At 57.8% G+C, this 25,189-nt stretch overlaps 1 protein-coding gene across 5 annotated transcripts; it reads right to left on the bottom strand.

Moving 5' to 3' along the window:
- Positions 1 to 83: 83 nt before the first annotated feature.
- On the bottom strand, positions 84 to 22,728 carry MLLT6 (MLLT6, PHD finger containing). 5 transcript variants are annotated; one of them, XM_032320846.1, is made up of 20 exons: positions 22,513 to 22,728; positions 21,236 to 21,315; positions 20,710 to 20,764; positions 20,367 to 20,476; positions 19,305 to 19,408; positions 18,991 to 19,084; positions 16,364 to 16,525; positions 15,294 to 15,392; positions 12,812 to 12,950; positions 11,593 to 12,207; positions 10,963 to 11,150; positions 10,619 to 10,727; positions 9,356 to 9,422; positions 9,011 to 9,156; positions 8,301 to 8,498; positions 8,106 to 8,194; positions 6,647 to 6,996; positions 6,118 to 6,208; positions 4,566 to 4,913; positions 84 to 4,009 (listed from the first exon to the last, which is right to left on the bottom strand). In XM_032320846.1, exons 1-20 carry the CDS (start codon positions 22,619 to 22,621, stop codon positions 3,968 to 3,970), a joined length of 3,195 nt encoding a protein of 1,064 aa, XP_032176737.1. In that variant the 5' UTR covers positions 22,622 to 22,728; the 3' UTR covers positions 84 to 3,967. The 5 variants fall into 5 exon arrangements, with proteins under 5 accessions (XP_032176737.1, XP_032176736.1, XP_032176734.1 ...); XM_032320845.1 differs by having other exon boundaries at positions 12,725 to 12,950; positions 16,364 to 16,522; XM_032320843.1 differs by having other exon boundaries at positions 12,725 to 12,950; positions 22,513 to 22,727.
- Positions 22,729 to 25,189: the final 2,461 nt, after the last annotated feature.

Genomic DNA, 25,189 nt, shown 5'->3' with positions numbered 1-25,189 from the left:
CCCCCATTCCCTCCCAGGCTTCCACAGTTGGCACTCCCCTCCCTTTCCCTTCAGTAAAGCCAGACAAAGCAGGGCACTTTGGATTTTTTTTTTTTTTTTGTAAAACATTCTTTTATTAAAAGAACAAGTGCTGTTTACGAACTGCCCTTCGTACAAATAACATCCGTTATACAAAGATACAAGATCAGGGTTATGCACAATTCCAGGCTTGGAAGTGAAAGGAGGGGGGCATTGCCTTTTGGGCTGAGGATATAAAGGAGGTTCTAGAAAGAATGTAAAAGGAGCCCCTGGGTTTGCAAACTCTGGCTTCCCCTCCCTGCTCCCCTAAGGAAGGGTCTGCTACATTGAGACAGGCTGGGATGGATAGGGGGGAGACTGGGGCTGGGAGTCCGGGTTTGGGTCTCCAGTCCTGCCACCTGAGTCCCAAGTTGGGCTGGAGGAAGTGAACAGAGGGCAATGAAGGCACCCCTCAGTCCCCAACTTTTCAGTAGATCAAGTCAAAGCGGTCAGGAGCTAGACACACTTTGAATCTGGATTGACATGACCAGAAGGAGCCAGGGAATTGCATCCCACTGCCTCCACATTCCCCACTGAAGTGACCTTAATCCCTCTGGGCATCTCTCCCCAAGAAAAAGAAATTAAGATAAGGGAGAATTGGGAGCAAGCTGCCTACTCCTAACTTTGGCCCACCACACCCCAAGGAAGATGCTGGACGTTGGCAAGGGGAGCCTGTGCCTTTGAAAAGCTTGTCTGCATTTCCAGTTCAGGGAAAGGGAAATGTGGAGGTTTCCCTTTCTCAGAGCTGGTCCCTGGCTCTGGCTCCCCTCACTTGCCGAGGTCCTTCCCTGGAGCGCTTCCCTAAAACTCACTAAAAGAATGGGTGGGGACCTCTCAGCCTCAAGGTTAGGGCAGCTGTAGACCTAGGAGCCTGAGGGGAAAGACACACAAACAAAAAGGAAAAACTTAAAAAAAAAAAAAAAAAAAGAAAAAGAAAAAAGAAAAAAAAAAGCAATCTTTAAAGTGTCATTGTCTATGGAGAGGATCCATCAGCTCTGAGCTAAGACAATCAGTGCTACATAGATGCCCTCCCACCCCGGGGCCCAGCCCAGCACTCACACACACAGGGACAGACAGACAGCCACATGGAGGTGCCGCAGTGGGGGGCGAGAGAGCCCAGGACCAGGAGGCCAGGGTCCTGAGGGCTGGTCCTGGCTCTGCCCCGAGCCCCTGCCCCTCCTAGGCTTGGAGCTATCACCTGTGAAGCAAGCAACTGGCTCCAACCATCCCTAAAGATAGGTCCCTTCCAGCTCTGACACTCATGCACCAGTTGTGACCTTAAAGCTGGACAGGGGTTCTGCACACACAGCCCTCACACCTCCACGCTGAGTGTGATGACACACGAAGCTCCTCTCATGCATTTTCAGACTCCATTTCCGCCCTGTAAACCACATCCCTTCTCTCTGCTAGGCAGAGAGAGATCTACGAATCTGTGTCTCTTCCCACTCCTCATCCAAATTCATCCTGGAAAAAGGGACAGAGGCTGGGAAAGGAGGGTGAGGTTGGTAATGCCATTCCCCTGCACTGGGATCCTGAAGATCTCTAGTACTTTCCTATTATAAAGCTCTCTCTGAAGAAGGAAATGCACAGCCTCACTCATGCCCCACCCCTGCCCCAATTGAGGGACAGCAGCAACCCATAGCCAGCCTGGGTCCCTTCTTCGAACCTCACCTGCCTGCACCCCAGCCTGGGGAAAGCTGGAAAAACATAGGCTCTTGGAGATGAGAACCCCAGGCTCTGGGATGCTGGGAGGGAAGGAGGGGGGAGGTCTTAGTTCCAGTGCACTAAATCCTAGGGACCTCTCTCTCTCTCTCTCTCTCTCTCTCTCTCTCTCTCTGCCACAGCAGCCTCGGAGCAGACCGGCTTCTCTCAGCATCCAAAACAGAAGTTGATTTAGGCTCTTAATGGGACAGCCTTGGGCAAGGGTGTGAGTGTGAATGAGCGGCTCTTCTAAGAACCTCTGAAGGTAATTTTTTTCAGTGGTTTGGGGGCAGGGAATTAGTTTAATAGATGAAGATGAGTAAGATGCTGAGTCCTACCATTTCTAATTGATATTTAGCATTAATAAAAAGTGAGTATTTCTGAGGTCATCACAACTGCCTTCCCCCCACCCCCAAGCCCTTGCAAGTGCCTAAGAAATTGCCTCGGAAAGATTCCCGCCCACCCCCTCCTTTATCAGCTCCCTAACATCTTACAAAGTATTATCAACAGGAATATTAATATTATTTTCAGTATCAGAAAAAAACCAGTTGAGCAGCACAGGCAAAAATATATCTGCACTACGTTTCTGTCGTTGCCAAAAATATACACATCTTCTTTTCTTTATTTAAAAAAAAAAAAAAAACCAACAATAACAAAAACCCAAACAGAAACACACACAAAAAATCCACACATGCAAAGACTGACGAGACACGAGCATCAGGGAAAGCTGGCAACGCCTTCTCCCGGCTCCAACCCCAGTGCAACTGAAACAGGCTTCATCCTCGCCCCTCTCCTGGCTGCCCTGCCCGCCCTTCCGCCTTTGCCATCAAAGGCTCTGGGCAGGTGGGGGCTCTTTAAGGTGAGAATTGCCCCCTCCACCCCCGGGGGAAATAGCTGGTGGGTGGGGACAGTTGTCAGGTCAGCTGAAGGCTCCCCTGGTTGGTGGGGGGTAGGGGGTGGGGTGCGGGGAAGCAAGCTGGCTAATTCTGGGAGGGAGGTTTTCACCAAAGAAGTGGCACTTTACACCCCCCCTTTGCCCCATGCCCCCCAGATCCCTGGGACTCCCCCTGGGCCAGGGAAGCAGGGCCAACTCTCAGTGGGAGAAAGGGAGCTCTGAGGGGGCAGTGAAACCATGTGGAGGTCTGGGGGAGGAAAGGCAGGACATTACCCTGATTCAAAGCCCCCAGCCCCCAGTTACTCTCCAATACTGGAGTATTGTTCTGGTTTTTGCTAACCATTCACAGCCCAGAAAGGGACCAAAGTTGGTGAGGTGGGGAGGGTGCAAACAAAAGCTGGGAACCCCCCTTCTGGTGCTGCCTCATCTGAGCACTGCTCCTATCCCTGCCCTCGGCTGCCCCAGGTCCAGGGGGAGTCAGACAGACAGACAGACAGACACACACACAGACACACATGCACACACGCACAGGCACACACGCTCTCTGAGTCAGGCAGCTCCATCTTCCCACCCTCCGCACTCCTAAATCCAATAGTGCAAACAAGGGGCAGGGCACCAAGGGGGCTGGGCCGTGCCCCCCTGCCCTCCCCCATCCCGTCGGAGCGGGGGCAGGGGGGGGCTCCCGAGAGGTGGGGAAGCATGGGCTGAGTTTGGTGCCATCCTGCCCCTTCCTCAGCTCCCTCATCTTCGGGGCATTCACAAGCTCAGCCTGTAACCCTCGCTGGGGGGCAGGGGCAGGGGAGCGGGGAGATACAGTCCAAGAGATCTCTTCCGCCCTCTGCCCAAGTTGGGGAGAAACTGCAGGTAAAGCAGGGCCGCCCTTTCTTTTGTAAGGGATTTCCGCGGGTGGGCAGGCCCAGGGCCTGTCCCCCCACCTCTCCCCACTCAAGTGCTGATCCATTTTATGTGGGGGGGGGGTCCAACCAAACCCCCACTTATGCCATGGCCCATGTGGTTCTTGGAGGACCTCAAAACATTGCTGAGAGTGGGGGCTCCTAGGTGGACTTGGAGCCTGTCCTCCCTCTGAGCCCCTCACAAAGGGGTTGGGGGGAGGGAGAGGGGGCCAGTGGTGGGGGCATCCCTCTCCAGCTCAGTCCTTGGCACCAGGAGCACCCCACACTCCCCAGGCCTCAGCACGATCTCTGAGCTGGGGCTCTCCAGTGTCTGGGTGCAGGTGCCCGCTCCAGGCTAGGTAGGACCCCTCAGGCCAAGATCTGCCCCCTCCATTTGGGGGTCAGGAGGGGCTGGGTGGATTTAGCCTTTTTCCTGGTTGGCTGAGGTTCCTTTGTCAGCGGTCTGGAAAGAGAGGAAGGGAGGCTGGGGCTTTAGGAGGTGTCTGGTTCTAATACCCGGTTGGGATCAGCCGCCAGGGGCAAGGCCACCGCTGAAGGGTATAGCGAGGGAGCCCCGCTGAAGCCCCTGCCCTGGGGTCTTGGGCTAGGGGTGGGTGTGTGTGTGTGTGTGTGTGTGTGTGTTTGAGGGGGGCGGTGAGGGCAAGGTGCCCTGTGCAAGCTGAGCAAGGCCGGCTCCCTGGGCAACGACTTTATGCCCTCAGAGGAAGTGGGGGGTGGGGCTTTCCCCAAAAGGCCCACCCAGAGCATCAGCTTCTTCTAACTGGTCTACTCAGAGAGGAAACAGACTTCTCTAACTGGTCTTCCCAGAGGAGCCCTTTTGCTGTTAGCCCACACTGGGAGTTTATCTCTGGCAGAGCAAGCAGAGGCCCCGGGGCCTGGGGTAGGGTGCCTGGCTGACGTCGGGGTTGCTTCCTTCCTCCTTAGGATGCTTCCCTCCCCACCCAACCTGGAAGAGAAAGCAGACAGGACAGCCCGGGGTGAGGGTGGGGGCTACTCACCCCTCCTTTGGGGCCACTGCCGTCCGCCCCCGCCAGGCTGAGGAAGGGGTTGGTCTGGGCCGTGAGGACTGGAGGTCCGCCTGCTGCTGCTACTGCTGCAGCAGCCGCCGCTGCGGCCATGAGACTCGTATTGCCCAGTGAGGGAGCCACCAGGGCCCCGGCAGGCAGCAGTGGGGGGGCGGATGCTGCGGGCAGCAGGCCAGGGGTACCCGCGGACAGCAGCGGGGTGGAGCTTCCTGCCAGCAGGCTGGCCATGGGCAGCTGGGAGCCCCCGGCCATCTGCAGCCTCTGCAGCTCCCGCTTCTGCTGGATCTGCTGGATCATCTGGTAGACAACGGTCTGGTGTTCCTGCAAGGGGGCCAGACGGCTCAGGGGCCAGTGGTCCCCACAGCCAGCATGCCCTGCTCAGCCCGGGGCCCCAGCCCATCTCACTGGAGCCCTGAAGGAAGAGGCCTGGGGGACAGTCAAGGTCCTGTCTCCAATTCCCCACTCGGGGCCTCAGTCTCCCCATGTGGATAAGAAAGGGGTACTTGGGTGGCTCGGGGTTAAGCCTCTGCCTTTGGCTTAGGTCATGATCTCAGGGTCCTGGGATCAATTCCCCATCAGGCTCTCTGCTCAGCAGGGAGCCTGCTTCCCCCTCTCTCTCTGCCTGCCTCTCTGCCTACTTGTGATCTTTCTCTCTGTGTCAAATAAATAAATAAAATCTTAAAAAAAAAAAAGAAAGAAAGAAAGCAAGCAAGCAAGCAAGCAAGCAAGCGGTTGTGGCCCTTAGTGTCAGTCAACCCTGGTTGACAGGGCACTCCTGGCCCCATTGCAGGGAGGACCTCTGCCAGCCCTGGCCCCACCCCCTGGCTGCATCAGTTCCTCCGTTGCTATGACAACCACAAATGCCCCCAGGGGTGGTATGACCCCAAGTTGAGAGACAACTCGGCTGGGTCAATAGTATTCAATTCCCCCTCTTTCTGTTTTGTTGCTTTTAAGATTCATTTATTTTTCCTTTGAACAGGCAAGGCATTGTCAGTGTTCCAAACACCAACAAAATGATTTCAAGCTTTACCTTAAGAAATCTTGCTCCTACCCCTGTTCCCATCTGGCCCCTGTAGGTAACCAACTGAATTGGTTTCTTGTGTTTCTTTTTAGGGAGACTATGATGTTTTCTGTGTTTTCCAATTCCCTCCTTTCAAAAAGGTAGAACTCCTTTTCTCCAAGAGGAAATCTTCACAGAACCCAACATACAGCACAGACCCAAAAGGGGCTGCTCTGGGTGAGGGGGTGTCCACTTGCTCGGCCACAGACCCTGCAGCTCCCCTTGAAGATCCTTGGGGCTGGGACTGAAACGCCCGGAACTGGGGACTCACCACCCTCCAGACCATCTCACTAGGCGGTGAGCATCCCTTCTGCAATGCCTGGGCCTGAGAGCAACCCTGATCCCCTCCACGCCCCCAGCTTCAACAAGTCCCGCGGGAGGTCCAGCCTCAGGTGGCCCTCCCTCCCTTCTGAGCTGGGCCCTGGCCCCCCAGGAGCTGGAGCTGCCAGGAAGGGAGGGCATTACCGGAGTCAGCTGCGGGGAGGCCAGGAGCTGCTGGAGCTGCTGGAGCTGCTGCTCTTGCTGCTGCAGGAGATGCCTCTGCTGCTCCGTGAGGCTGAGGCAGGGCGACAAGACACAGACCATGGGAAGAGGCAGGGAAACATTCCTCCCCCCACCCTGGCCCCTCCCAAGTTCCCAGACTCCCTGGTCCCAGGAGGAGAAAGAGGGCTATGCGGTTTTAGGGCAGGACTATGGAGAAACAGAGCAAGCTCAGAGACCACCCGAAAGGAGACAAGTTCGATGGAAGAACTTTCCCAGAAGGGAAATCAAGACTGGGGGTGCAAGAAAGAAACAGGATTTTGTCCCAGGAGAGCACACCCAGAGGGCACTCACATCTCACATGTAGGGAGTACCTGGGGCCAAGAGGTGACTAGATTCTACACCCTGTAAGACTGGAGAACATTCTTCCTTTTGGGGGGACTGCGGGTGTGGGGGGGAGCCCCTCCCAGAGCCAGCCTCCCCATCCCCTTCCCCAGGCTGAGCTCTCCCTCACCTGTTCAGACAACCCGGCAGCTGCAGTGCGGGGGCCCCGCCAGCCTGGCTCAAGCCTGCAGGGTTGGGGGCGGCAGCCCCATTCAACCCCCCCAGGAGCCCATTGAGGGGCAGGGCCCCGCTGCCCGCCAGCCCCCCCAACAGCCCCTCAGCCATAGGCATGGCCCCCAGCCCCGCCGCCCCCGGTGCCCGGCCCAGCCCGTTCTGTGGCTGGGGCGGGAGCGGGGCAGGGGCCCCAGGCAGGGCCAGGGGCAGAGTGGCAGGGCTCTGCTGGAGCAGGGGCAGCGGTGGGGGCGTGCTGTGGAAGGACAGCGACGAGCTGCTGCGGCTGGGGCAGCCTGAGTGTGGGTCCTGGGGAGGGAGGGGGAAGGGAGGGGTCAGAGGGGCAGGGGGCCAGCGTGACCCTTCTGGCCCCCGGCCCAGCACCCACCAGCATCTTTACAGAGCCCGGCCACCCCCACCTCACTCAGGCAGAGCTACCCAGGAGGGAGAAGCAAGGCCCAGGGATAAAGGCTAAGAATCCAAATGGTCTTCATAAATCACATTTACAGATCACTTCCTGGGGGCCCAGCACCCCTCGCACTCCTTGTTAATCACCAAAAGGAATGGTGGTGGTGGCCAGCTAGTGGACTAGACCCAGGCTGTACCGCTTGCCCCTATCTAGTCCCAAATTTGAGTAAAGACACTGATTCTTAAACAGGCTAAGTAACTCTGCAGGCAGGAGAAGAGCAAGCAGCTGGAGGGGAAAGCTCAGGTTCAGATTCTGTGTCCACAGTTCACTGGCTTCTAGATCTTACTTTACTCACTCATAACATGGGGGGAATAGTGGTACCTATTCCATAAGCTCATTGGAGGACTAAACAAACCGATGCTTTGTAAGTGTCAGTGCAGGACACAATCTCAAAGGGCAAGTGTGCAATTAATGCTCATCAGTGCAACGATTATTTTTGCTCAAGTATAAGCCACCTTGTTTGTTTGATTTCAACAGTAACCACGACCTAACAACAGACTGCTCCCTAGTAACACCGCCAATCACAGTGCGGTTACTAGGTGCCGTTTGGTGTAATAAACCCTTCCCAAACACTTCTCAAAGTGGCCTTCTCTAACCACCTCCTAACTCCAGAAGAATCCCACCCCCATCCTGCCTCACAAATTATCCTGACCTCAAATTATTTCCATTTCCACACTTTCCCTGATTTGTAACGATCATTTTCTCGGATGGCTAGTCTAGCTTCAGGAGCAGGCCGTTTTGCTCACTGATTGCTTGGCCAATGCCCGGCATTAAGTAGACACCTATAATTATCATTTAATAAAAGAAGGAATGAACCAGTCAACCAATTGCTCAGCCAATCACTTCACTGCCCAGCCTCCACTCGCTGCAGGGTGGAGATGAGACCTGGAGGCCCTGGCGCTTCCCTTCCTGCCCCTCCCTTGTCCACCCTCCCCACCGCGGCGCCCACCTCGGAAGACGTGGACAGAGAGTTGTCCAGGCCAAGACTGTTCTTCCCCGGGGGGCTCTTGCTGGTGCTTAAGGAATCGCTGCTGCCGGCTGCGGAGGGGATCAGGGAAGGAGGTCAAGGGCTGGAGTCGGGAGCCCTGTCGTGGCACCGCCCGGCAGAGGCTCCCACTCCCTGACTGGGCGGCAGTCCCCTTACCTTGGGGAGGCAGGCCATAGGGCCCAGGGACTGGGCCGTTGGCTGCAGGCAGGGCGGCAGGGAGGGCGGGGAAGGGCACAGAAAGCTGCACGTTGAGAATCTGCAGCCGCTCCTTCTTGGCTGTCAGGCTCAGGATCTGTTCCTGAAGCCGCTGGTTTTCCTTCTGCAGCGCGTGCAGGGCCTTCAGCATCTCCACGACTGCGGAGATAGGGTGAGAGCGCCTGAGCCCCGCAGGCCTGGAGAGGCGGGGCGAGGGCAGTGGGCGGGGCGAGAGAGCCGGAGGCGGGGCCTGGAGGGCGGGGCCTGGCGGAGGAAATCAGACTCTGACCTAAAAGAGAAGGCGCCTGCTAGCCAGACTCAGGTGAGCTGGGAGAGGCGGGACCCCGGGGAGGCAGAGGTGTGAGGACTAGGGGCGGGGCCTGAGGCTGGGGGGTGGAGGCTCTGACTGGAAGCGCCGAGGCGGGAGGAAGTTGGAGCTCAATAATGTAAGGGCCAGGAGGCCGCGGAGGCCGAAGGCGGGGTGCACAAGTGGCGGGTCCAAGAGCCCGGCCTAGCAGAGGTTAGAGGTAAGGCTTGGGGTAGCCAAGAGTTGAGGCTGGGGCGAGGCCAAGGGACGGAACCTTAAAGAAGTTTGGGGCCCTCGGAGAGAAAGGTGACCGAGTCTGGGGGCCCTGGGGCACATCTCCCAGCCCGGCCCCACCCCTCCTCACTGTTGACACCGGCCTCGCCGTCGCCCTGCTTCTCCAACAGCTGCTCCATATTAGTCGTTCCGGGGGCCGCTGGATCTAACTGGCCACCCCCACAGGGTGCAGAGGCTGTCTGGTCAAAGAGTGCGGGGAGGCTGCTGATGGGGGACCTGGAGTCGGGAGAAAAAATCGGGCTCAGGCTTACCTCCCGTCCCCATTCCTGTGTCCCTCCTCCCCCCTTAGGGGTTCCAGTCGTCCCCCTCTTGGACCCCACCCTCTCCTGGCGCCCGACTCTCCGTGCCCTCCTCCCCTAAAGTCCCTCCAGCCCCGCTCCCTGCCCCTCCCCCAAGCCGCTGCCCCCTCCCTCACATGGAAGACAGACTCTCCTGGGGGGAGGTCCCCCGACACCGGAAGCTGCAGTCCTCCAGGTCTGGCTCTTGGAAGGAGAAGGGGAGCAGGGATCAGCGGGGAAGGGGTGCCGTCGGCCTCACGGTCCCCGCCTGGGAAGTGGGTGCAGGATCTGGGACCTCATCGCAGACCCCTTTCCCTCAGGAACTCCCCCAACCCCAGACTGGCAGTTCTAGCTTGGAAGGCGCTGGGAGCCCGGGCTTGGAAACCTGGCCCCTTGGGAGGCACAGCCATGGATGGGATCTGGTCTCTTTCCATTTCTCTAGTCAGAAGGGCGGCCGCTGCCTGGCTTCTTTCAGAACCACCTCCCAATCTCTTTCCTGGACGATTCAGGGTTATAGAGATTCAGGGTCTAGACAGTTCTCGGTTGAATGTGGATCTGATACTTGCTATGTGACCTTGGGCTGGAAACTAAATCTCACTAAAATGACTGTTAGGAGGATTACAAACAAGGTAATAAATGTGGACTGTCAGCTGTCCTGCAACCTGCCCTTATTGACTGCAGCTTTTGTAATTAGTCCTGTGCAATTTCTCATACTCATAAACTCACGAGTTAGACTGCAAAACCTTGTTGGGCCACAGAATTCCAATTTGGGTTTTGGAAAAGATAGTCACCCTGAGCTGTCAGGTCATTAACTCTGGAGTCGGATTCCGCCCCTTTAAGGAGGTTTACCTGAACTGGCGGCCAGGGCGTGAGCCCCGCCCCCTAACCGGCCAGGTGGTGTCTCTGCACCAATCAGCTCTCTGGGGCTGGGTTGGCTCTCTAGGGAGGGGGAGGGGCGCCTGTGATCCTCCCCCGTAACTCCGAAATACCCGAAATACCCGGAGCGCAGGTGTCCTAGCTGGTGCATCGAAAGGCCCCATTCTGAGGACTAAGAGGCCAGCCGGGAACTATGCAAGTGACCAGAGAACTGGGCTTGGAGTGAGGACCAGAATTTGAGCCGTGGTTCTCAACTGCTTTGAGCAGATCATTAAGCCTTTTTCTTCTGTGAGATGGAGCCGTAGTAATTCTGTGCGTCCTGTCCTGTCCTCTCCACGATTTTTTTTTAACGTGAAAGTGTACCCTGGCTTGTTATGCGTGGATTTTTTTTTTCCCCCAGGGCGGGAAATGGCCAGAGGGAGGGGGCAGCCAGAAAACCCTCCCATCTTTCTGGGGTGACATGCAGGTGATGGGTGCCCCTCAGGTCTTTGGGAAGAAAGGGAAATGGGGTCAGAGACACGTACCTGTGTGGCTGCTCTCGGCCTGGGTGAGGAGGGGGTTAACGGCACCCATGGGGGTTCCAAAGATGTGGGTAGAAGGGAGGCTAAAGGTAGAGCCAGCCAGAGAAAACACCTGAGGGAAAGGAGGGATAGTCCAGCCTGGTGGTTATTCTGGGATCTAGGGCACAACCATGTGTACACAGAGGGGGAGGGGATCAGATGTGCTGGGGAGGACAGGGCCATAGAGAGGGTGATATTCTGGTGGCCACCAAGCCCAATCTCTCAGTTTCTCCCATGGATAGCTGGCATCCCCAGCAGTCTGTCCCCCACCTGCCCAGGGATGGAGTAGCCCAAGGGTAAGGCCTCACCTGAGTGGTGGAGATAGAAGCAGAGGAGGAGGGGAGGGTGCTGGTGAATGGGGAACGGCTGAGGCGGGGCAGGGCCGAGGTCCCTGGGGGCCCCAGCAGGCTGGAGGAGAGGGGGGTGCTGCAGACAGCACGCAGCATTCCACTACTGCCACCATGGGAGATGGGGTCCTTATTACTGGTGTAGATGCCTACAGGCACAAGAAGGACACACAGGGATGCTTAGTTACCACTTCCCCCAGGACGCTCCCTCAGTCAGGTGGCTGGGGCAGCCCCTCCCCAGAGAGAATGCTCCCCTGGATCAGTCTAACCCTCTTAGCTGCAAAGATGTCACCTCTTGCCTGTGTGTGACATCTATTTGACATGCCTGCTTATTAGACTGCCCTGCCCAGGCCAGGAGGATTCCAGGCTTTTCTAATAGGTGAGTCCTCCTATTGGCAGTCTACTCCAATCTCTCCCACTACAACCCCGCAGAAGATGGGTATCATGGAGTGTATTAGAGGGGACTGGTTCTTCCATCCTTTATCTCTGTCCTTTGGAGCAGTTTCTATCACATTTCCTTCGGATTGCATGCTTATGCCTCTGTTCCCTCACTAGACTGGCTGGGGCCTGAGATGCCCAAGGGTCACTAACCTGCCCCTAGCAGGGGGGACTCCAGGCTCAGGCTGGGAAGGCTTCCTGAAGGCCCAAAGGTGCGGGAGGCCAGACCCCCCAGGCCAGAGCTGACCAGGGAACCTCCAGAGAAGGGTGAGGCAGCAGTGGCCGTAAAGCCAGCCAGCTGGGTATTTGGCAGGGAGGGGGCAGCTGGGCCCCCAGTCCCCTCCTTGTTCCGGCTGCCCTTGGGACGACCTGGTCCATGTCGGCTCCTCTTGCTAGCCTTGTGCTTCTTCTCCTTCAGGCCTGTCTCAGGGGTGTCCTCAGCAGGCACGGGGGCGGCACTCAGTGTGGGCATCCGCTTGTGGGTGCCTGCTGAGGCCCCGGACCCGGAGACATGGGGAGACTTGTAGTCTCCGGGGGATGGGGCCCGGGCGCGGCCTGAGCTGGAGGTGGTGGTGGAGAAGCGCATGATGGGCCCGAAGCCAGAGAAGACCACCTTCTGCTCAAAGAGATCAGCCTTGGGGGGCTCGGGGGCTGAGGGAGAGGGGGGTGCTGAAGGGGTAGGGGCTGCAGGCTTGGAGTACTTGTCCTCCTCTGGCTGCTCCAGCTTGGGGAACGTCGAGAAGTCAGGGGAGCTCTGCAGGGACGAGACTGCACAGAGGGGGAAATGGAATTACAGCTGGGCCCCAGATCTGTGCCCCCCCACCCCCCACCTCCCCGCCCTCGCAATTGCAGTAGCTGGAGAGAGCTCTGGTCGGGGGCTGGGGAAGACTGGGTTCCTGTCCCAGCTCTGCCACTGCCTCTATGTCTTAGGATGAACGTCTCCCCTGCCCACACAGCTTTCCCATGTGTGATAAAGGGGAAAGAGAACTCCTGCCCAGCTGACCTCACCGGACTGTAGAGATTACAGGAGCTATCATTAGCGTTAGTACTTTAACAATGGCCCCTCAAGGCCCAAGTGCAGGGGACAGGCCAATACTGTCAGGGCAGTGGAGGGGTAGGGCCTGAGAGGGAGGGGCTGGAGAGGCATCGCTTGGTGGGGAGCCCCCATCTTTAACCAATTTAAGAAGCAAATGAGATGCAAAGCAGTGTGCAGAGGCCCTGGCTGGAGAAGCTCTGGGCCAAAGGCTGTCCCGCCCCCAGTTTCCTCCAGGATGCCCACACTCACCTGCAGGCTGGAAGGGCCCCCCAGAGGAGGAGGAAGAGGAGGAGGAGGAGGAGGAGGAGGAGGAGGCCGAGGTGAAACTGCTCACACCTTTCCCACTGCTCAGTTTCTTCCCCTTGTGACTCAGGCTATGGCTGGAAGACTTTTTCCCCTTTGAGTCCCTGCTGCTCTCAGAGGTCTCCTGAGTGCTGGCCTCATGGTGGGAGGACGAGGAAGCTGAGGAGGGGACCTGAGGGAAGGAGGAGAGGGGAAGGCTCAAGGCCAGCTGTCTGGGCTCACTCTGACCCGGCGGTGTGGCAGATGCAAACGGGCCGTCTCTGCTACAAAGAGAGTCCAAGTTTGCTTAGGGAAGGACCTGTGGGTGGGGACTCCAGATCAGGGAGGTGGGTGTGAGGAGAGGGGAGTCTGTCTGTCCTTCACCTGAGGCAGAGGGGAGTGAAAACAGTCCCTGAGCCCGTACACATGTGCCCATCTGTTCAGTCATCCACCTAAGAAACGCTCAGTGGGCCCCAGAAGCCCAGATGTGCTGACCATGACATGCGCAGGGGAGAGGCACCACTGCCTGGCCCCATCCTCGAGCCCCCCAGTCACCACTCCTTCACCTGAAACCCCCTCCCCTGGCCACTCTGGGCTCTTCAGCAGTGCCAAGCCTCTGTCAGGACAGTCTCTCCTTACTCTTCCTGGGAAACTTCTCGTCCTTCCAAATCCAGCTTGGAAGTCTGTGAGGCCTTAACCCACGAGGCCACCTAAATCCCTGGGACGAACCTGGTCGCTCTGTCCTCTTAGATCCAGAGCACCATGTCCTCACAGAGGCCATGTCCACAGTTGCCACACTGCCTTGAAATACCAGTCCCCACATCTGAGGCCTCCAGGGAGCCCCAGAGGGCAGCATGGGCTCTGGGGTCAGGCAGAGCAGGCGGGCAGCTTGGGGGGCTCTACCATCCACGGCTGTGCTATGCTGTGTGGCCTCTCAGCCTTGCTGAGCTTCAGGGTCCTTAGAGGACCAACAAGGCCTCTTTGGAATGGCACGAGAAGCACAGGGCCAGATACAGAGTAAGGGGTCAACCAAGTCAGGTGTTGGCAGCTGCTGTGAATAATCTGCCGAGACCGTGGCCTGTGTGAAAGTATGGGCCTTCAGGCCGGACTGCCCGTGTTCAAATCTCCGCTCCCCCACCTACCTACGAGCTGTGTACTTCTAAGGTAGGTTACTTAACCTCTCTGTGCCTGGGCTTCTGCGTTTACTAGACTAGGTTAATATAATACCTAATTCAATGGATTATTTTAAGGATGAAATGAGCTAATCCCCACAGACCCCTTCCATCTTCCTGTTCGAGAAGGGACCCTGGCATGTGGTGAGGGAGAGTGAGGGCTTTGTGGTACCACCAGGGACAGCGCCCTTCCTCTCAGAGAAGACCAGGTACTCTGTAACCGGATAAAAGCTAGAGGAAGGTTGGATCAGGGGACAAGAATCACCCTGCGCTGCCCTTCCCTGGGCAAAGTCCTGGTCTCTGTCTTCCTCTTTGTTCTTTTCAACAGCTGGAGTTCTGAAGGGAGCCAGATGTGGTTCTGAGAGCAAGGGAGGAAAGGGCCAAGGGGGAGGGGTAGCTGAAATGCAGGGGTGGGTGGAGGGGGATGGGTAGAAGTCTCCTACATGTCCAAGGGGACACCTGGCCGCTAGGAACTCCCATATCTCCAGCCCTATTTCCACCTGCCTGCAGGCCCCAGGGAAAGGTCAGAGGGCATGAATGACAAGCTTTTCCAGGTGAGCCCTGGGAAGCAGGCCTGAAGAGGGTTACTGGGATGGTTGCCACAACATCACCCTGGAAACCCAATACCCGAGCCTCCTGCGAAGATGATGCCCAGAGCTCTGCCTGCCTCCGAAGGCAGTGGAGGTGAGTGGGGTGGCAACAGGAAGAAGCAGTTTTTCCAGGCCCCCATGCTCCTTCTGTAAGGGGGTGGGGAGGCAGGCTGGCAGGAGGGGAAGGCAGGGGCCCGCTCTGGCTTGGATTAGCAGCTCCCTGGCCTCGGGGAGGGCCTGCCGGTTGCTCCTCCAGATGTTGCCCATTTCTGGAGACAGGCCTGACATAGCAGGCCTGGGAAGGATGGGATGAGTGGGGGTTTCAGGGTGCTGTTTGTGGGCCTGCCCCATGCCACCACGGCATTTGCCTGGAAAACAGGGTCGTTTCCCAAGGGGCAGATGTGGGGGACAGAGGTGGGAGCTAATCTCTGGGGCAATGCGCCCCAGAACCTGGAGAACCAGCCTGAGTGCTATACCCGTGGACAAGAGCCTGGTGCCGGGGCTCTCTGTCTGGACAGAGACAGATGGAAACATCTGGCAGCCAGCAGGCAGGGCAGCAGCACCTCCCCACCCTAACCCTCCTGGTTGGTCAGTGATTGGTGGGTCTGAGGAGCACAGGGTAGAAGCAGGGAGTGGAGGGCGGGGTAGGGAACACAGGCACAGTGACCTGAAGCTGCTGGGGGGCACCCAGAGTTCCTGGCTCACTCCGACCCCTCAGGATTTGCCTCCCTCCCCTGCCTTACCCGCCCCCCCCCAAGGTGTGGGCAGCAGTACCTTGTCAGCAGTGGGGACCACAGGCGGGGCAAGGATGCTGGGGGGTGACTCAGGCCGCTTCTTGTGCTTCTGTTTAAGGCGTTCTTTGTCCTTTCGACTCTGGGGAGGAAGAAGTGACCAGGTCTGGATAGTGAGGGACAGTCTGGGTGAGGCTACACATGCTGCAAGCATGCAGGGGGTAGGCCCCTCTCAGGGAGGGGCTTTGTGGGCATCCCCCCCAACTCCCGTGAAGAGACTGGGGGACTTAGGCTGGACAAGAATGGTTTGGGCAGGGCGCTCTGGGAGCCAACAGCCCCTCCCCCTCCTCCACATGGCTCACTAAAAATAGCCTGTCCCATTAGCACTCCAGGGACACAGAGTACCACACGCAGGAGCCCACACCTGCGAGGGTGTCCACCTGGGACGTGGAGCTGTGTGTGGAGCTGGGCTGAGAACCAGGCACACAGGGGTGTATGGCATGAGGGATGCAGACAATTAGGTTGCTGCGTGGCTAGACGGTGGGGGTGTCTCCAAATGTGCAGGGCCCTGTGTCGAGGGCTTGGGAGACGTCATGTCATGAGGAGGACTCAGAGGAACCTATCTCCAAGAGCTCCAGGGAAGCCAGACCCTCATCTTACCCTCCCTGGTCCTCATGTGTCACTTCCTCAATCCCCTGCTGGCCCTTAGTGGCCTCAGAGGAAGGACGGGGCAGGCCCCAAGGCCTCAGGGGCACCTTGTGGTGGTTTCTTGAGTTATGTGTTGGGGTGTCTGGGTGGCTCAGTCAGTTGAATGTCTGCCTTTGGCTCAGGTCATGATCCCAGGATCCTGGGATGGAGCCCCGCATCCCCAGCTCCCTGCTCAGTGGGGGGCCTGCTTCTCCCTCTCCCTGCTGCTTGTGCTCTCTCTCAATCTCTCTCTCAAATAAATAAGTAAAATCTTAAGGAAGGAAGAAAAAGAGAAAGAAAGAAAGAAATGAAGGAAAGAAGGAAGGAAGAAAGGAAGGAAGGAATGGAAGGAAGAAAGAAAGAAAGAGAGAAAGAGTTCTGTGTTTGTGGGTGTGGGCAGGAGAAGGAAAGGGAGAAGGCACTTACCTTCTTCTGGCCCCTTTCATGGTGGGAAGGGTGCTTTTCCTGCTGAGTGGATGGAGAGGCTGACCGGCTTCTCCGGCCAGCAATAAAGCCACTGCCACCGCCCCCTGTGCCCCCTCCTCCTCCTGTTCCTCCGCCTCCCCCGCCGGTATGCCGGGATGTCTTCTGGGGAAAGAAGAGAGAAGAACTGCCAAACCATCCTTTCGCTAGGTTCAGAAAGAATTCCTGAGGGGTGCCTGGGTGGCTCAGTGGGTTAAAGCCTCTGCCTTCGGCTCAGGTCATGATCCCAGGGTCCTGGGATCAAGCCCCACATCGGGCTCTCTGCTCAGCGGGGAGCCTGCTTCCCCTGTCTCTCTCTGCTTGCCTCTCTGCCTACTTGTGATCTCTGTCTGTCAAATAAATGAATAAAATCTTTAAAAAAAAAAAAAAAGAAAGAAAGGATTCCTGAAAGTCAAATGATCCTGGGGGGCCAGGCCCTCCCACCCTGCTTGTCACTAAAAGGACCTTGTGTCTTCAGTGATGCTCTGCCTGGCAGAAGGCATCCTCTAGTCTTAAATCCTGCAGCTTCCCCGGTTGGCTTATCCAATGCACAGATTCAGCAACTGAGGCCCAGAAAAGCTAGAGGCATCTTGGCCCTAGCAAGGAACCACTGAAGGTAGGACAAAGGCCTCCTGGTCCATCTCAGGCAGCCTGAGCCACAGCCCAGTTCCACCTTTCAGTGGGGTAGAGGCTACATGGGGGACCCCTGAGCAGGCCCTGCTCCCCTGTACTCCACCTCATTCTCCCCTCCAGATACGTCCTTCCAGCCATTCTCTCTTGATCCTGGCCCTCCCCCTCTATCAAACCCACAGTGGGTCCTTCTGTCCCAAAGGACCTGATGCCCTTAAGTGGAGGAAAGTAAACATGCATGGCAGCAAAACCACAAATGATCCTTGTTCTGCCTCTCCTCCCAGCTAGGGCCTTCCCCCTCCTTCCCTTCACTGCTGAGGACTGCTCCCTGCCTGATAGCTTCACCTGTCCCAGACTTGCAGGTATCCCCTCTGAGGTCACCCACTGCCTCCCAGTTGCCACATCCAAGGACTAATTTCAAGCCCCATCCAAGCCAGTTGCTCCCCAGTGGTGGGTACTGCTCCTACCTTGCCAAGCACAAGACTCTCCCCTTCATGGTCCCCCTCACACCTTGCCCCACCGAATCCTGGTGGGCATCTGAGGATTCCAGCCCATCCTTCTCTCCTTAGGGCTGCCACCACCACCCCGCCTGGGGAGCTGACAGCCGCCAAACCTGTACATCCCCACGAGGCCCCTCCCGTTAGCCCCACAGAGCTCCCTACCTTGTCCTAAATTGTCATCAAACCCTGAAACCAAGGTGACCATATAATTTATGATCCAAACCAGGACACGTTTGAAAACAAAAGGGGGAACTATTAATAATTACACCAGGGTGACAGGTTCGAACTGGAACTATCCAGGGCAGAACACGACATAGGCCACCCCTACAGAAGCCCACTGTACCCGCCCTGTTCATAGCAGGCCGAGGTGCCCGAGCACTGAGAGCCCGGATGCTCTGTCCCACCCTTAAATCCTCCTTCTCAGCCACCCCCACATGCAGGCCTGTCTACCTAGAAACCGTTCAAGAGTCCAGCCTTATCCCTCCAGCAACCCCCCGCCCCCTCGCAGCTGTCTCCCAGCCTCCAGCCTCGGCCCTTCGGATCTAGCCTCACAGTGCCTGCCAGGGTAATCTTCCTAAAAAACAAATCTGATCAGGTTACCCTCCTGCTTACAAGCCTGTGGCCTGGCGGGGTGAGGTCCAAGCTGCATTCCCAGTCAGGCTGCAGCCTCCCTCTCCAGGATAGCCCAGAGTTTCCAGAGCAGGTGGGTCTCCCCACAACCATGGAGTAGAACCCCTCCTCCAGCCTCTCCTGGGGCCCCAGAAGCCTAGGCCAGAAGCCGGCCCTGCTTTGGCCCTGCCTGAATATTCTGGTCATCTCCTGCCTCATTCTCCCTGAGCACCCTGTTCTATTCCCAAGTTCTTTTTCACCTCAGGACTTGGCCCATGCCAGTCCCTCTACCTAGGACTTATTTCTTTCTGTCTTTGCTTGGCACGTCCCCAAGGAGCTTTCAGATCAAATTGTGTGTTCTGAATCCCACCACCAGCTGTGGGATAAGTTATACGACCTCGTACAAGACCTCGGGAGGTCTTCGTTTACTAATCTGTAACATGGAAAATACAGTATACCCAGTTCTTAGGGTTGCGGAGAGGACACCATAAACCAACACACGTAAAGAGCTTCCTACAGAGGCCAGAGCACAGTCATCCCCACAAATGTTGGCTCTTAAGGCTTCCACTTCTACTCCACTTAAATGCTGCCTCTTCCTTGAAGCCTCCCAGACTCTGACAGGCAGGGTCTGAGCTCTGTCTTCTGGAATGGACCGCCTGACTCAGCCCTCATTCACCTCCCATGGGCTCTACTTCAACCCATTCCTTAACCAGTAGCAAAGCTCCTCACGGCAGGGCCTGGGCTCCATCCATCTCTGTCCTCCCAGCACCCGGCTCCAGCCTGGCCCAGAGCCTGTGCCCTCTCGAAAGCAGGACTGACTGACCCCCTCACGGCCCAGTGGACAAGACTCACCATTTTGCTGAAATGGTATTTGCAATAGCCACAGTACTTGACGTTGTCCACCTCCAGCACTTCCTCCTCACACAGCAGGCCTGCCATTTGGGCGCTAAGCGAAAGAGTCAGCCTGAGAAGCGTGTGGCCGCAGACCAGAGCGGGCCACCTTCTTCCCACCCTCCCGGACTGCGGCTAGCGGGAGGCCAAGACCGTCCAAGGGAATCGCTGCCATCACCACCAACGAGACAGCTGTCCATGGCAGAACTCCGAGGGCCAACTGGCGGGGGATCCCAGGGAACCCTGGAGGGAGCGGGGACAGGCAGGGGTCTCACCAGGTGACATGGAAAGCTTGCCGACATCCGTGGCGGTTACAGGTCATGCAGGCTCCCGAGGCCGCCTTGCTCTCTCGGCCCTGCTCCTCACAGATGTAGCATGTCTGCGGGACACGGTACAGTCGTCCCCTCCTCCCTCATACCCGAGGGATCTTTGGCCTTCTCAGCTCTGTCCTCTCCCCAGGATCCTAGGCCAGTGCTATCCAATCAAAGCTTCTGCGATGATGGAAATTTTCCATACTGCGCTGTCCAGTACAGTAGCCATAAACCACACGGGCTACTGAACACCTGAAATGTGGCTCTTGTGACCGAGGAACTAAACTTTAAATCGTATTTCATTGTAATTAATGCACGCAGCTGCGTGGAGCTGGTAGCTACAAGGCAGGACAGCAGTCTTTGGAAGGTGAGCCCTATAATGCTGAGGACTCTGTCTGCCTTACTCACAGTCAGCTTCTTCCCACCACTGGGCCTTTGCTCATGCTGTTCCTTCTCCCTGGATCCAGAAGCCCCCCACCAAGGCTGGCTTCAGCCTACATGTCTCTTTACTTGACCACTTTATCTAACGTCAGGGCCCCAGGAGGTAGTCTATATTTTTGTACCTTGTTTCTTTTCTTCACAGCACTGACCACAAACTGCATTTATTTTATTTGCCTGTTTACTGGCATTTACAGTCTTCCCACACAAAAGTATGCATTCCACGGAGCAGGGAGCACATCTGTTTTGATAAGTGACCCCATGTGCCTGGTACCTCAGCCCAGGCCTGGCACACAGTAGGCATTCCATACAACACGTTCAGTGAATGAGTAGGTGACAGGCTTGCTCAGGTCCATGACCTGGCATTACTACTGCCATGGGGCACGCTCAACCACACAAGTTCCAGAGCACAGGCACGTGTCTGGCAGTGGAAAGCACTGACCCACCTCTTGAGTCCCCCTTTGGCTGGACAGACTCCAATTTCACTAGTGGAGAGAGAGCTGGAGGGACCCCAGGACTGCTGGCTGGGGGTGGGGTGGGGCGGGGTCTGGGGCGGGGGCTGGTACAGGCCAGGCTGGGCCCACTGACCTTGTTGAAGCGGTCATGAGGCACGTACTGCAGCACGATGGGCTCCATGGTGAGCACATTGGCGAACTGTACCTCCGGGATGTAGAGGGCACACACCACGTGGGCCCAGCCTGGGGCAGTGGGGGGCCGGCCTGAGACCCTGGCACCTCACCGCCCCACACAGCACACAGTCCACCCCCCCCAACAGCCTTCCCATCAGATTCTAGTGCCAGCAAGGGAAGGAAAACCCAACCTCCAGCCCCACCCTGGCCACCCCATAATAGTCCACTCCTCCTTCCCAGATCCCACTCAGGGGCCCTGCTGACCTCAACCGATGAGCTCTTGGGCTCAGGGCCCCCCTCACCTCCATTATCAGTCCTCTTCAATGCCCCATCTTTGTGTGGGCACAGCTCACACCTCTGCCAAAGCAAGGAGGCACAGGGATTTTGGGGGGGCTTTCCAAGAGGGGATGGGGGATCTGCTGAGCTGGGCCCCTCCTGAACACATTCACAGGGCCCCAGGATGAAGTGAGCAGTTATGGGGGATGTGTGGGGGCATCACTCACGGGTTGGCCGTGAGTGATAATTGTCAGAGATGAGTGATGGGGACACGAGGTTCATTATAGTATTCCCTCTACTTCTGTACATTTTGAAAACTTTCCATAATAAAAAGTTCAAACAACAAACAAAATAAAAGGCCCAGTGCGGGGGGGGGGGGGGGTTGGGGAGGAGTAAAGGATCAGCTGAGGGAGAGAGGAGTTGGTGAGAGATGTACAGGAAACAGGAAGTCCTGTGTGACAGTCCCACCCTAGCCTCCGCCTCTCTGAGTCCCCGAGTTCAACTGGGAGGAGATGCTCAGGTGTACAGGATGAGGGAGGGAGTCAGACTCACCACCCTGGCTGCTCGCTCCTGAGATTCACATTTCCGGCAGAACCAGGGTCCCGTTGGCACCTGGACGATGCCATAGCAAGCTGGGGGTGGAAAAATCATCAAGGAAATCTGTCAGCAGCGGCTCCTCTCAGAGCAAGCGGGGGAGGGGGTGACTCTAAAGGAGAGGGGAGCTGTTCCCGTCTGGAGTTGCTCACTAGACAGCAAGATCACAAGGAATGCCTAACAGCACATGGCCAGCCTTTGACCACACAACCAAGTAGTCCAAACCGGGATAAGAAGTCTGAGTACTTGACCTTAAACTTCTAGAAGACCCCCACCCCCACCCCATGCTCTTTCTGGACCTGTTCCCCAAAGCCTGCCTGGAAACTGTTCTCATCATCAGGGATAGAGGAAACCAGAGGGACAACATTTACTATAGTCAAACACGTTTTGTTGTTATGGGGGGGGCATTTCTTAAAGGGCCAGTCAGGGAAGAGGTGGGGAAGAAGGGGGTCCAGGGACCACATCTCAAGCCTCTGACTATAATAGGTACAGGTCAAAAGTCAAGGCTGGAGGGCAGGTGCAGTGCAGGTAACCAATAGGAGAACGGTGGGAAGCCCGGACAGCCATAGCATTAAGGGTTGTCCCAGGAAGGGGTTAGGGGGAAGCTGGCTGAGCCAGACAGGCGGGAGATGCCAGCCTGCGCCCTCGGCAAGACTCCTCAAGGAGTTAACTCCCGAACCATGTGCTGTTGGGGGAAACTCCAAACCTCCCTCTTCTCTATTCCCGGCCCCCTGCACAACCCCTCTCCTATCCGCAGCTCTTCCCGGAGGATTTTAGGAGTCCCCTCTCCCCTGGGACCCTTCTCCTCCCTTCCCAATTCCGCTCCTCCCAGTATCCGGAAGCGGGAGGGGGGGATGACCCCCCCTTGACCTCTCCCTCCGGGAGCTGGGACCAAAATAACCGAGCGGGAGGGGACACCTCGCAGGTAAACATTCCCCCAGCAGCCCCGACACCGGCCGTGTGGGGCGCGGAGAGTGCACTCACTGCCCCCTAGTCTGTCCCCAAACTCCCTCAACTTGGGGTGGGGGGCGCGGGACTGGAACAATAGGCAAGAAAACAATGCCTGACCCGGTCCTCCAGGACCGGGCGGGGGGAGCCCCCCGACGCCTCCCTTCCCTTCAGGTGGGGTGGGGGAGGGGCGTCCGAGCCCCGGGAGGTCTCCGGAGGGCGCGGCCCGGGGCTCCCCGCGCGCGCCGCCCCCGGGGTCCCGCCGCCCCCCGCGGGCCACCCCGTACCTTGGTGGACAGCCACGCTGCACGCGTGCCCATCACAGTAGACCAGCGGGTTCTCGGCCCAGCCCCTCTCGTCCGAACATACGCAGCAGCCTCCTACCATCTCCTTCATACTCCCATGAGCTCCCTCCGGGGCTGGGGCGGGGGGCCGGCCGGCGGGGGTCGGGGGTCAGGGGGGGAGGGAGGGAGCGGGGGGCCGCGCGCCTCCTCGCTCCCTCCTCCTCCTCCTCCGCCGCCGCCGCTTCTTTTCTTTGCCTCCTCCTTCCTCCTCCTCGGCGTCCTCCTCCTCCTCCTCCTCGCTCGCTCTGTCTGGCCGCCCCCCCCGCCGTGCTCTCGCCCTCATGCCCCGACGGGCCCCCCCCCCCCGCCAACAATGAGACCCGTGCGCCGGGCTCGCCCCCTCCGCGCCGCGCGCCCAGCTACCAGGGCCGCCCGGCCGCCTCACAGCCCGGGCCCGGCGGGGGAGGTGCCGAGTGGCACATCGCGGGCGCCCGCCCGCCCCGCGCCCGCCCCGCGCCGCCCGCTCACGCGCCGCCCCCCCCGGCCCCCCTGCCCGGCCGCGGCAGCCATGGCCGCGCGCCTCCGCTCGCTCCCGGCCCGCCCGCCGCCAGCCGCCGGGTAAAGTCTTAGGTTCAGGGAACAAAGCCTGGCTTGGTAGGGAGCTTTTCGCTCTCTCGCTCCGCGCGTATTTTCCCTCTTTCTTTTTCTTTCGGTGGCCCTCGGTTGTTACTCCTGAGCTCTCCTTCCGCTTGCCCTTCCGTCTCGGCCCCGGTTCTCCAATTCTCCATCCCGTCTGCCCAGGTCTTCTCTACTCTTCAACTCCGAAGAAACTCCAAGAGGTGGAGATCAGAGGAAGGGGCGCTAGAACGATCGAGAACTACGTGGGCCGCTCGCCCTTCGGTGTCTGGGGGGTGCTGTTTGGGTGGTCGCTCGTGGGCTCTGTCTTCAGAGGCCCCTCTGGACGGTAGACACTCTCACATGCAGACATTTGTTTATTACGCAAATATTTATTGAATGCTTACTATGCGCAGCTGCTGGGATAGAGCAGTGAACAAAACAGGTATTGATTCCTGCCCTCAGGGAGCTTCCGATCCAGCTTATAGACTCAGGAGGGCGTGCAAAGGGAATGGGACCCTTTAAAGGCACACCGAAGCACCCACAGACACAAAATTATCCCCAGCCTCATCCAGCCACACCACCTGACTCTCCCAGAGAGACATAAACCCCAGGTCCGGCCCCCGCAGGCACGCTTAGAGACCCACGCCAGTTAGAGACCCACGTTTACGGAAGTGCCCGCAAACAACCCAGTTACACTTGACCTCTAGGCACGTACGTAACCACAGAACATACACTCACACACAGCTCCCCGAAAGGACTAAAGCCCCTGAAATTGGGTCTGGGAAGAAGTGAGGGGCGTCAGCCCGATGGCTTTTATCCCAAGACCTGAGTGGGCCATGGGGACGCAATCTGACCCCTCCTTCCTGAAGGGGGGCGGACGCCCTCAGGGACCAAAGGTCACACTCCCTCAGCGGGAGGTGGGGTGGCGGAGGGGAGAAGACAGCCCTGAGGGCTTCAGCGACACTTCAAAGACCTCGCGCCGGGGAACGCTTCCTGCGGGGGAGGGGCCCAGGGAGAGGAGAGGGGAAGACCGGCAGGGGGACTTGAGGGTGGGAGGAGGCTGCCCCCCCCCCTTCTGCGCGCTGCCCCCCTGGCCGACTCTTCCGCCGGGACCGCCTCCTTTTCACCAGCACCTGTTCAACCGGAACATCAAGGGGCCGGGACCCGCCGCCACCCCTCCCTTCGCGTCTATTTAGTACCTTTCATCCGGGAAGGAGGGGGGTGAATCCCCGCCCAGGAGTGGGGGGAGTTGGACTGGGGAGAACTTGTCCTTGACCTGGTCTTTGGCGTCAGGGATTTACTCCCTAATCCCAGCGACACTGGCTTTGGGGAGGTCGGGGAAGCTAAACTGCGGACTGCAGCCCTCCACCTCTCCTCGCTCCTGCAAGGGACCAGAGAATCCCGGAGGGCTGCCAGGACGGAGAAGCTCTGTTTAAACGGGCGCGGCGGGGAGGCCTGTCTCTGCGGCTTCCGTGACGGGGGGAGGGGTCCGAGAGCTAGAGATTTGTCGGAGCCGGCCAGAGGACCGCGATCCTTGCGAGGACTGCCAAGTGCCGGTATCTTGGTCGGCTTTGTGAACTTCGCTCATACGAAAAGTTAAGAAACAGAAGAGAAGTGTCACTTAGGAGTTTTTAACGAATTATTTTTTCTGACAAGAATAAAACTTCAAGAAAATCAAACGCAAAAAATGTCAGCCCTAACCATGCACCAGTTTCGGAATATTTGAATATTTGCTTTCGGGACCGACCGCGGCCGAAGTGGCCGAAGTTTCGGGTTTCGCAAGATGAGGGTCACTCGAAGGCCCATCGGTCCCTGCATCCAGGGGTGGGCAACGTGGGGCGGCCGAGGCTTTGTCTCCGGTTCTCATACCATGCGGGTGACCGCCCGAAGATTGTGAGGTGAACGCGCGATGATACTTGTGCGTTTAGTAAGTGTATTAGGAACTGTTTCGTTTAATCCTTCCCATAACCCTTTGGGATGGGTGTTAATATTCCGTTTTATAAACAAATTAGGTGAGGTTCTGGTGGATGAAGTGACTTGCCCGAAGTCACAGAGCCTTGAA

This window comes from Mustela erminea, chromosome 18, assembly GCF_009829155.1.
Source record: "Mustela erminea isolate mMusErm1 chromosome 18, mMusErm1.Pri, whole genome shotgun sequence".
Classification (NCBI taxonomy): Eukaryota; Metazoa; Chordata; class Mammalia; order Carnivora; family Mustelidae; genus Mustela; species Mustela erminea.
The sequence above is the reverse complement of the archived record's forward strand: the minus strand, read 5'-3'. Positions and strand labels throughout refer to the sequence as shown.

What these genes read in the sequence shown, in the direction of transcription:
- MLLT6 (XM_032320843.1), bottom strand. Translation starts at nt 22,621, where the DNA reads ATGAAGGAGATGGTAGGAGGCTGCTGCGTATGTTCGGACGAGAGGGGC. An exon ending in CAAGCTTTCCATGTCACCTG is followed by an intron (nt 19,085 to 19,304) that starts GTGAGACCCCTG and finishes TCTTTCGCTTAG; the next exon opens with CGCCCAAATGGCAGGCCTGC. An exon ending in CTCTGTCCACGTCTTCCGAG is followed by an intron (nt 6,997 to 8,105) that starts GTGGGCGCCGCG and finishes CTCCCTCCCCAG; the next exon opens with GACCCACACTCAGGCTGCCC.